The sequence below is a fragment of the Hibiscus syriacus genome, unplaced genomic scaffold (assembly GCF_006381635.1).
Source record: "Hibiscus syriacus cultivar Baekdansim isolate YM2019G1 unplaced genomic scaffold, ASM638163v2 tig00110532_pilon, whole genome shotgun sequence".
In the NCBI taxonomy this organism is placed as follows: domain Eukaryota; kingdom Viridiplantae; phylum Streptophyta; class Magnoliopsida; order Malvales; family Malvaceae; genus Hibiscus; species Hibiscus syriacus.
The window spans coordinates 120,208-132,253 of record NW_024062771.1 but is presented as its reverse complement, the minus strand read 5'-3'; the positions used below and the strand labels follow the sequence as shown (position 1 = coordinate 132,253).

At 33.7% G+C, this 12,046-nt stretch overlaps 2 protein-coding genes across 2 annotated transcripts; both read left to right on the top strand.

The window, feature by feature from the left end:
- The first annotated feature begins 4,999 nt into the window (after positions 1 to 4,999).
- On the top strand, positions 5,000 to 5,565 carry LOC120130258 (ribosomal protein S2, mitochondrial). The gene is made up of 2 exons (XM_039147523.1): positions 5,000 to 5,483; positions 5,546 to 5,565. Exons 1-2 carry the CDS (start codon positions 5,000 to 5,002, stop codon positions 5,563 to 5,565), a joined length of 504 nt encoding a protein of 167 aa, XP_039003454.1.
- LOC120130252 (UTP--glucose-1-phosphate uridylyltransferase-like) lies at positions 5,461 to 10,980 on the top strand. The gene is made up of 19 exons (XM_039147521.1): positions 5,461 to 5,635; positions 6,429 to 6,520; positions 6,659 to 6,734; positions 7,193 to 7,253; positions 7,331 to 7,408; positions 7,487 to 7,537; positions 7,747 to 7,799; positions 8,390 to 8,462; positions 8,589 to 8,646; positions 8,732 to 8,778; positions 8,851 to 8,916; positions 9,021 to 9,053; positions 9,207 to 9,244; positions 9,321 to 9,396; positions 9,487 to 9,570; positions 9,668 to 9,766; positions 9,857 to 9,952; positions 10,619 to 10,699; positions 10,789 to 10,980. The coding sequence occupies exons 1-19, from the start codon at positions 5,580 to 5,582 to the stop codon at positions 10,813 to 10,815; spliced, it is 1,245 nt and encodes a 414-aa protein (XP_039003452.1). The 5' UTR covers positions 5,461 to 5,579; the 3' UTR covers positions 10,816 to 10,980.
- Positions 10,981 to 12,046: the final 1,066 nt, after the last annotated feature.

Genomic DNA, 12,046 nt, shown 5'->3' with positions numbered 1-12,046 from the left:
GCCTTTTTCACTTAAGTTATTGTTTGTTTAAAAGCTCATTTTAGTCATTTTAGGATCATGTAGTTGCATATAGTTGCATTTGTGGTGGTTGTACTATTTTATTTCTCAATGGTGTTGTTTGAGGGAAAGGTGCAGTTTGTCTATGGTGTGCAGGGAATAGCAAGAAAAAGGATTCTTTGGGAAGTAATGCCGCGGCATCACACGTTGCTAAAGCAGAATGAAATGCCTTGGCATTTCTGGCGCAGAAAAAAGACAAAAAGATATTTCTGCATAAGGACAGCTGGCACTGGACAGTTGTCTCTGCACATGAAGGACTGCTGTAACCGCCTACCAGAGCTGCCAATGGGCCACTGCCACTTGGAGGATAAGATTCATGCACAAAATGTGATTCTAGGGGTATGAGGGGTATTTTGCACCCAACAAACTCATCATTACCCCTAGATATTTTATTTATTATATATGACACCTCATGGGAGAGAGAAGAGAGGACGGTGAGCACACGCATAGAGCAGAAAAATCAGATTTTTATTTTCTCTTTTTCCTTTCTTCTTCCTTGGAATATTCCTCCATTGATAAAGCTCCAAGGAGTGGCAAGCTAGGTGCCGAAAGGAGCTAGCGAGCTAGGTGGTTCGTGGTGGTCGAGAGGAGACCTCCGGTGGCGCGTCGAAGGCTTCTTCTCACTTCCCTTTTTACTGCTATTTCTTTATATTATTTGTGGGTTGTTGGAACGAATTTTCATGACTTTGTGTTTGGATATTTCGAACCCCACCATGAACTAACTTATTTGGTGGTGGTTGGTTGAATGGTTGTTTAAACTTTATTTTTAATGGTATATTTAAGTTTATTTTGGTTCTTTATTTGCTTTGCTTATGAATGCTTCACCATCTAGGCTTGTAAGAGGCATGGAAATTTCCATCTCTTAGATGAAGGTTAGGTATTCGGAAGAATCCTAACTAAAAATACTTGTAAGTATTCGGAAGAAACGCAAGATAAGATCCTCATAAGCAATGGGTTATGGTATTTTCAAGGGGCTTTGAACCGGCCTAGGAATATTATAACTTAATCCCTTAGATCTCGGAAGAGACTAGGATAGGATTTCAACGACTAAAAAGGGTGTCTTCATCAATAGGGTAGGTTGTCCAACATCGTTGAGTGAGAGCAGATGCCTTGGCATCCTATTCTGTTAGGTTCTTTTGAACACCTTAGGAAAGCCCTGTCGAGTAAGTAAAGACAAGATAGCTTAGATATACTTGAGAAATAAGTTTAGCAACCTTAGACCAATCCTTTACCATTCATTTCATTGGAAGCTTGTCACGTGAGGATTATTTTCTTCTTATTTTATTTATCTTTTTATTTACTGTTTTTACCATTTCTCATTGCCTTGACATTTCACCATACTCAACATTAAACATCCATCATTGCCACTGCATTTCCATTTGCTACACCATCACACCATCAATCCGCATCCACCAGCATACACATATCCATTGCCGTGACATTTGTATATATCAAGACTAACTATACTTAGATAATTTAGTGCATTGCTTTGGTTAGACTTTTGTGATTTCACCCAATCCCTGTGGAGACGATACTCACTCATCATTATATTACTTGAGCGATTGTGTATACTTGCACATTATTTGCGTATATTTTATAGTACTCACAACACGCGAACATTGTACCTCAGCATCCATCAACATTGCATGTATGTTGTCTATAGAGAGGGCTTATTTCATTGTTGATACAACATCCATGAATGGCTAATACTCACGAGGAATACCAAAATGCTTACAATTTGTTCAACTGGAGGAACAACACTCCCACACGAGGCAAGAGCATTAAAAACTTCTTTAATGCACGTAAGATACACACGCATAATGTCATTCCCCTTCCTTATAGACTATAGTTTATAGTGCAAGCTCATAACTGACATAGTTGAGCTATTTGCAAAGAACTTGAGTATTGTCTCCCAGACCGCAGCAGCTGTTTCAGCTCCAACAAATTGTGGTAAAAGATATGTGTTCACCGTTGACAATAGCCAAGATGCCAGAGCACTATCTTGCGCAATGAAATCTTCATATGATTCATTCGTTTGAGTCTCACCAATGGCATCAATAATCGTCATAGGTGGAGGAGAAACACCACCAGTCAACAGCCACTCCAGTCAATGACTCCGAACCGTGAGCTAAATCTATTGTTTCCACAACAAGAAGTTGGTTTCATTAAGGACCACATTAACCTTCTTGTTGGTGAAACCACGAGAAACACTAAAGGAAAGATCCATGATCAGACATTACTTTAAGAGTATTCAGATCACAAGCGGAAGCAAGAACACACGATCCCAAGATCAATAGCGAATTATACCATGTTAAGAATGTAACAAAGAAAGAATAATACTTGCATATTGATTGTTAAGCTGTACATGAAATACAAGACTTCTGATGTTTATATATAGCTTATAATATCGAATACAAGCCTAACAAATTTCACAACTGCTGCTAACAACCTTAACTACCACTAACAACTTCAAGAAGCAGCTAATTACTTTACTAACAACACCATGCAAACTAGCCATGCACACGCAGCAGTGAGCAACATTATTGCTGACTCATCATGCTAACAAAGCAAAATAAGTGTTGTCGACGGGGTAATAAAGTCGTGCTTTATCGGCAAAAGGTGTTGGTTTTTGGGAACCATTTATCATGTAAATGACATTGGTTGTGTGTTTACCAAGGAATGATTTAAATCAAATGTCTCGGTTCATGAAAGAAAAGAAAAAGAAAACTCATTTACTATTAGTTCTTATCAGGTAAATAACTTTTTTTTAATAATCAAATTTATCTTCTCAATAGCATTTTCAAGAGTTCATCATTCTCGAAGGAAACCCCACAAACCAAGCTACCAAAACAAAATTATCAATTGAACTATATATTTTTTTATAAAATTATCATTAATATTATATTTTTTAATTTTAGTCATCAGTCATCGTAGTTAATTAAAAATTAACGATAATACGAGTGTTATTTTTTAATGCCATTTTTTATACTTATCAATAGTTCGTATGACATATTAAACAAAAGGAACAAAAGACCCCTTGCAAAAAACTCCAAACCTTAACTACTAAGACAAGATATACATTAAAATCTCACCAAAATTAATATTTAACTTAAAACCTCGACTAATTCGGATTGGGTACTGTAGAGGCAAGGGCGATCCTCCCAACCCAATTTATTCCATTCACAACCGCCAGAATTTAAACCCTTAATATTGGTTTAACCCTGCGTCAGCTTAAAAATACAAAAATTATTACCAAGAAGAATCAAACCCAAAAATACATTACAAAGGTCCTCATTCTTAACCAGTAAGCTAAGTGAAAAACATGTTAATTTTCTACCAAAACTTATATTTTAGTTAAACTAAATAAAAAAGGTAATTAATCATAATTATTTTTTCAATTTTAATCATAGTTTAAATTAAATATAAGTTTGATTAGAAATATTAAAAATTATATAACTTGATTTAGTGGTGAAACATCGATCTATAATGGCTTCATTTGCACAAGATGCATGGAAGCTGGACTGAAGTTTATCTCAAAAGGAACATTGTGTCATTAACTCCCTCAACAAATTAACAACACAGTGACTTAAAAAACAAATTTTGAAAGTTTTGAGGCTTAGATTGAAAATTTTTATAATTAGATGAGCAAAATGGCGTAATACTAAATTTAACTTCTAATGTTTATCAAAATGATTATTTTGATTTTGATTTGTGGAATATTGTGACTCTTAACGTCTTATTTTAGGATAAAAAATCCTCTAACATTTGACTGAATAACTATTTTGACCTTTATTCTTTTTTTAAAGTATTTTTTTATCATTAACATTTTATTTTAGGTTAAAAAAATTCATATTTTAGAGCATTAATCATTTGTTAGCTAATACCTTCCATCCACATAAAGACCTTTTTCTCTAAAGTAAAATATTGATTGCTAAAATACTTATAAAAACATAAGAACTATTACTAAAGTGATTATTTAATCGTACAGTTAGAGACCTTTTTGATATTATGCCTAAAATGAAATGGACTAGTTCTAAGGGTGCTTAATAAGTTGAGCAGTTTGTGAACAACTCGAATTTAACTCGATCAAAGCTCATTAAAAATTTGACTCTAATTGACTCGATTCGAACTCGAGTTCAACTCGAGACTTTAATGAATTGAGTCAAACAAAGTTCAACTCGATTCAATAAGTCCATGAGCAGCTCTTTAGTTTTTATATAATTTTTAGTAGTTATCTTAAAAAATTATTTCATTTAAAAATTACTTATTTACTAATAGATAATAAAAAAGATGATAAATTATTAATCTATTAATTTTTAATAAACAAAAAAACAATATTAAATTATTAATTAATATTTTACTCACACAAAAATAAAATTTTATTTATTATTTTAATGTATTTGTATATTATTATTTTGGAATTCAGATTTTGAAATTCTTTCATACTCTTTTGATAATTTTGATTGAATTTATTAATTTATGTTTATATTAAGTTTTATATAGAATATGTAGATTTTATTTATAGTTATGAAAATAAAGTAAAATTTTTAGTGAATTTATCGAGCAACAAGTGAGCAACGAATCGAATAATAATTTTTTTTTAAAGAACTTAACAAATAACGAGTCAAATTGAGTATATTAATTTTTTTAATAAGTAGGAATTAAACACGTCATAACTCACGATTGACTTATTCCATTAACACCCTAGTCTGTTCAACTGGAACCGAACCGATCCAAGTATCTCCGTTTAACACCATCTTGTTCGTATATAAGCGTTTCTCAAATCTGCAAACTCCCCCCTTTTTTAAACCCTAAATCCCGAAATGCTTCGCTAAAGTTAAAGCTTTTGGGGTTGATTCAATCAACACATTAAACCTTTGCTTCTTCCCACCTCCGAACTTTTATGCTTTTTCCCACCTCCGAACTTTTATTCTGAATAAAAATGACAATCCATTCAGCTGTGATCCAAAAACTCTTAACAACGAATGCTCACATCGGCCATCAAGTTGCTACCCACCATTTCAAACAATTTACCTACGGCTTCCGAAACAGACAAGCCATTATCGATTCCGACAAGACCCTAATCTGTCTCCGCAATGCTCTCAACTTCCTCTCCTACCTCTCGCGTGACCCTTCTTCCTCGTTCCTCTTCTTCAACACCAACCTACTTTTCCAACCCATTATCGACGAGATGACGACCCGAGTCTCGAGCTTTAGCCCCGAGAGGGCTAGCAGCCTCTGGAGACTGCGTGGATTTTTGACCAACAGTTTTAGTCCAAAGAAGTTTCGGTCTAGGAACAAGAAACTGGTTTTTGCGCCGACCAAGATGCCTGATTGTGTTGTGATTTTCGATACCGAGAGGAAAAGTTCGGTCTTTTTGGAAGCGGAAAGGTTGGGGATTCCGATAGTTGCCTTGGTTGATTCCAGTATGCCTTGGGAGTATTATAAGAAGGTTACTTATCCGATACCGGCTAATGATTCTGTCCAGTTCGTTTATTTAGTGTGTAATAGATCAGTGTCTTATGTTGGAGAAGAAGAAAGATAGGGAAAAGGGGATTGGGACGAAGGCTACCAGCGAGTATGTTTTTACTTCTTTCTTTTTAATTCAGTTTTTCTTGGTTTGAAATTTGGAAGCTTTGAGCTTAGATAGCAATTTGAATGCTGTGACAAGGTGGAACTCTTTATTTGGGATAGAATGTGGTTGGTTGGATTTTGTCTTTCCGGGCTTTCTGAGTAGATGGAAATGCTTTGTGCTTTAGAGTTTTGCTACTGAAATGTGGATTCTAAAGAAATGAGAATGACGGATGTTGAGGTTTGAATGCTTTGTTTTTTGAGAGATGGATATGGAGGTATTTTGGGGCTTGCGCGAGTTTTGTCTCTGATCTGTGTACTCTGTAACCAAAATTTTGTATATAAAGCATAGGTATAAGGTGTGTTTGGATACTGATATTATCAATTTAACTAGAGAGGAAGTAAGAGACCAACTAAGTTTGTTGGTGGTAATTGTTTCAAGTTAGGATGTGCATGATGGATGATTTAAGATATTTGGAGTTGTGAATATGAGTTTCTTAATATGTTGGAGACATAATTTGACTTACTACTATGTAGTTCCTTAAGTAGCTTGGTTGAGGATTTTAGTACAGAGAGAATATCCATTTTTTATTCTGATTGGTTCCTTCTCAATAGTCAGCCGAATGACTTGTTCATTTCTTATTTTCTACTGTCAGTTTTGAATTTTTACTGAAATTTGTCTATTTGATATGATTTGAGTGTTCATGGTTTGCTTTTGCACCGTTTCATCTGTTCTTTGGTTCTATATTGGTATTATTTCCAATTTTCTGGTTAACATGAAATATAATATTTGATAAAAGGGACAAAGTAGAGAGCGCTGGTGAGAGCGAGGGCACTGCAAGTGATGAAGTGCTTGTTGTTCCTTATGATAACTTAGCTCCTCTTTCTGACGGTAATGTTTTCTCTTTATATATTGTGAATTTATTTTATCCCAGATATAGCAACAACAACAACCAAATTTTAGCTGTACATTGGAGTTCAGCTTGTATAACTTGTGTAATTTGTTTGAATTCTTTATGTCCTGATGCAGATAACCTTTTGGATAAGCTTGTTGTGGTGAAGTTTGATGAAGCTTCTGGAAAGAATATGGGTTTCAATGGTCCCAAGTAAGCAATATTCTAATCTCTATGAAGTTGATGCTATTTTCGTTTCCAAGAAAAGAGAGCATTTCTTGAGGAGGCCGTATTTATATATTAAACACATGCTCCTACTTATTAAATATAGTTTCTGTGGTATGTGACTGTGTATCTTGTTGAGATAAATGGTTAAATCTTCTTGTAATATTGTGATGGCATGCTTACTTCAAAATATTGTACTTCCAGCCTTGTGGAGAAATCGTTTTTGTTATTATATTTGGCATTCGCACACAAGACAGGCTTATTCTGTATGAATAAATGATTCTTTACTACTAATCTCCTTAGTGATCTTAATATTTGAGAACAATTTAAGACCTTTCCAGTTTTTATTTCAAATCAACTTTAGTCTTTTATGTATGAGCCATTCTTATCATAGAAATATTTGGGCATTTAGTTGAATTTGTGCAATTTCTTTTTCCTTTGTGCAGGTCTTTGATGGAAGTTAAAAATGGGTCAACACATCTTGACTTAATTGTTAACCAAATTCAGGTTGGTTACGGGCTTTTGTTGTATGTATTGTTGTTCTATATCATTGGAGCTCACAACTTTAATACTTTCAATTGTAGTCACTGAATTCCAAGTATGGATGCAACATCCCTCTGTTTTTGATGAACTCAAAGAGAACGCACAATGATATCTTAAAGGTGATTTTTTTTCTCCCTCACATTCTATTCATATCCTTGTATTTCAGCAAAGGTACTGAGCCAAGTCGTCATGTGTAGGTTTTGGAGAAGTATTCCAGCTCAGACATCGATATACATCCTTTTGAACTGGTTTGAGAATTTAACTTTTCTTGTTTTATTGCTTCTGGACTTCTTTTGCAGTCCTTTAACTTGTTTTCGAATCTTTCTAAATATACATCCTTTTGAACAGTTTTGAGAACCTAACTAGTATTTTCTTGTTGCATAACTGGTTCTTGAATTCTTTTCTACAGTCCATAAATTTGTGATTTCCACTTGATAAAATAATTGGATTTATGTAGGGCGAACAAACTAAAGATGAATCAATTTTCAGCGAGGGTGGTGAGGATGAATGGTATGCCCAATTTTGCACAGCTTCATTATTTCTTTTCATTTTTTTTTGGTTTATAAGATTTTATGGTATGAATAAACTATGATAAAACTTCTGCAAGTTTTGGTAAAGTTCATAGTAGGCTCTAGAACTCAGCCATAAATTTGAATGCAAATAAGGGTAGCTCCACAGCTATCACACTGAAAATTTATTCTTTATATTTTCTTTTTCTTTCCTCATTGTTCTTATGAAATACTGGTCCTTTAGATTGTTCTATTTTAGATGTGTATTTTCCTGATTTAGCATTTTAAGTACCTTTAATTTTGATGAACAGGAAAATTCCTAATCTAGTGTCAGTATCCTCTTTCTCTCTGAAAAACCATAGTTTGATGTTCAGTTGAACACCATAGAGCTTGTAGTATCTTAGGGATTTTTGTCTCTTGTGAAATAGCAATGTGTCCAAATTTTATGTGGTGATCTGATCTTTCTCTTAATTCCAAATTGTTTCCTTTTCTTTTTGCTTATTATTATTTGGTATACGGGATTACATTGTGATCTAAGTATCCATTTGCTGAAAGCTCTTCTCAGTGCTTCAATTTTCTTTTTTTGCGAAGGCAATCTTCTAATCATGGCGCTCAATTCCTTTCCCTCGTGAATGGTGGAACTCTTGATGTATTACTTTCCCAGGTATTTGTGATCTGGAAATTTTATCTTTTTGTTTCACATCTATAAGAGAAAATATGCATGAGAAAGAAAATGCAAACGAATGCCAGGAGGAATCCTGATGCAAACTGTAAATCTCATTGCTTCCAGGGTAAGGAGTATGCCTTTGTGGTTAACCCAGACAACGTGGGCAGTGTTGTGGACCCCAGTATCCTTGCATTGGTTTTGTTACTTAATTTTCTGGTGTTTAATGACCTTCATTCTGTAGCTGTTCCCCCTGATTGGGTATTTAGATATCTTGAACCATTTGGCCCAAAACAGTATTGAATATTGTTCAGAGGTATGCAAGGAAGGTTTCCATTTATTGTATTACTTTGGCTAAAATTTATTTGCAAGTGTGTACTATTTGCAGGTGATGCCTACCAACTCAACTGGTTTAATCAATGTTATGGCTAGTTCACTCCATGGAAAGTTCAAGGCAAGTGATCTTATGAAATATGCTGGTGTCTGATAAACTCATTTGATATCAATGTATATTTCAAAACATCGTTAATTAACTTTGTTGCTTTCATCATGATATAGCTTGAAGATTTTACTTCAGATAATACTCAAAAGGTAAGTTGCTTATAATACTTATTCACCGAAGAAAAAGGCATGAAAATATGTATATATGCACTTTTTGTCCAAAATTTCTATGTCAAATTGTACAGAACAATAGTGCAATTGCGTAATTTCTTTCGGATAATGTTTTGTCATGGTCATAACAAGTTTGTAAAAGGGTTCAAATTCATTGATACAAGAAACCTGTAAGTGAACTGCTATTCCTCGTGAAGTTGTTCTAATAAACGCAGAAAGGCTAAATTGTGGTTTCATTTTTCTCAGGTGGCTAAATTTGAAAGCCATTAAAAGACTTGTAGGTACGAGTGTACTGGGTTTGGATAGCCTTTCTAATTCAAAGGTGCTTTTTACTTGAAATATTTTTTTAACAGGTTTTACATCAAGAAAGAAACTAATGGAATTTTTGTTGTTGTTTCTGTCATTGAGGCAGTTATTTCAAAAATCAGTTGGCGTTTCCATTCCACAGTCTCATTTCCTTCCATTGAATTCTACATCAGACTTACTTCTTCTCCAGGTGTTTCTGTTTATAAACTATAATTTTATGCTACATCCCAAAGAAATTATTATTTCATCTGACTTATAATTCTAACCATCAATTTTGTGTTCTACAGTCAGACCTTTACACATTTAAGGAAGGCATTTTAGTTCGAAATGATAAGAGAGTCAGTCCTAGTGACCCTCACATTACTTTAGGACCTAAATTCAAAAAGGTGAGGGTTATGGACTCACAAAGGTATTATCTTTATTGTAGCTTCATATATTTTCTTGAATATGTTATTAGACTCTATTTTCCTCATCAGATAAGCGATTTCAAAACTCGCTTTAAAACCATTCCTAGCATTGTCAAGCTGGATAGCTTGGAGGTGGAGGGTGATGTTTGGTTTGGAGCTGATGTAACACTCAAGGTATCCATATTATTACCCCTGCATCATATCTTGCTTACATTTAAACTTGATACTATCATATTTTCGGTACTGAAGTTTCATTCAAGTGTTGCTTGTCAGTATTTTCAAATCGCTGTAATTTGTTAATTATTGGTTGATGGCTAAATTGTGCAATAGGGAATGTGTCCAATGGAAGTTTCTGTATGTTGTTATCAAAATTTCCTTTTCCCACAAAATGAAAAAAAATGCCATCAGTGCTATACTTTCTTTAAGAACTTCAACTATGCTATTTGATTCCTATCGAAATTTCTTTCCTTTTTGGTTGAAATTAATATTTTATATCTGCAATGTCTGGTATAGATTGTTGACTAGATTATTTGAAACAAATCAAGAGTACAGCCAGTATTGATAACCTTCTATGTGTATTGAAATACTCTTGTTACTCGGACTCAATTGTGAGTTTTGGACTTCTGTATACGGCATGAGTATGTTCGATATTTTTTTAGATTTTCATGTATTTATGATTGTCCATGGAAGATCATGTCCCCCTCGTACCTATATACGGAATGATGGGATTGGGTAAAAATGAATGGGTTTGCTTTGTGGTTTTTAAGTCTACTGTTTTTGTACTACCTGCGAGTCCGGAACTTTGTCGTTTAACTCATTTTGATGGCTTGTATTCTTAAGGGGAAAGTTATAATTGATGTGGACCCTGGGCAACCTTTGCGAATTCCCGATGGAGCTGTGCTCGAGGATAAGGTAATTCTTACATATAATGAACAACTGCTTGAGGATTGTGGCTGGACACTCAGACCTGTTTCGTTTGTTTTGCCTTTCGTGTTGTTCAGGAGATTGACAGTCCTTCGGACATTTGAGGAGAGAAATAGTTTCTCTACCACTACGGTGGATGAACAAATAAAGGCATTGTAATATCATGTTATTCAGATTTTGTGTTATTGAAAGAGGAAATAATAGTTAGAGCTTTGAGCCGACTGAATCCACATATCACAACCACCTTAATGGAGGATGATGCTCTATGAAAATTGAGATTCTTCCTTGTGCCTCCGGTTAGCGGATGCGCCCATATTTCGTTCATTATGTATTTTTGTCATTGAATTAGTTTAAATATAGATTTGATATTAGAACTTGAACACATTTTCCATGTTGGTATTTAAAATATTTTGATCTCAAATTGGTATTTGAAATTGAATTTTGTTTATTATTTTAATGACTTTTAATGATTTTATTTTATTTTTCATGATGTGAATATATAAGATTGTCATATTGTTAATACCAGGGTAAAATACCCGGTGCCCAACTATAAACTGTTTTTGTTGAGACTTTGATTATTAAAAGTTATTGCTCTGTGAGGTTTTGATCATTAAAAATTATAAAATAGTCTCTTGATTATATGTTGTTTTTGTTAAGTTTTATTATTAAAATCACAATAATTATTGACTATTCAATTGTTTTAAAATCTCCCTTTTTGTTGAAAAGTTGGTGAATTTCTTTTTTGTTAAAATATTTGTGATTGTTTTTCTTAACCTTAAGATATGATAAATTTGATTTAAATTGTTTAAGTTTATTTTATGGGCTGATTTTGTTTGCATTATATTGTCGAGTTAGTGTTTAAAATATTATGTCGTCGAGTTATTTGAAAATTTGAATCACTAAAATTATGATCCATATTCGATTTGAAAAAATTAGATATCTGAATTTTTGGATATTAAAGAATTGCCAGCATTAGGGTTTTTCTTTTTACCCGACATTAGGGTTTTTAGTTGTGTACTTCGATTTTGAATTTTGCACTTGTGTTTTGGTTTTCGTTCTTTGATTGCAGTAGTGATTTGGAGAAATGAGAGACCTCTAGAATGAATTGTGGGATTGGAATTAGGCAAAGAGATAAAAGTTCTGACCAATCAAATACTATTCCATTGGTATCATTTGAAAGTTGTTGGTGGGAAGATTCCTTACATTGGGCAATATTAATTTCCACGTAACGAGGACAATGATGGAAAATGTTGGCATCCCATTGAATGTATTTCAATAACTGAATTGAAGGAAGGAACTATATCTATTCAGACTTTATCACTAGGTGGATGTGGA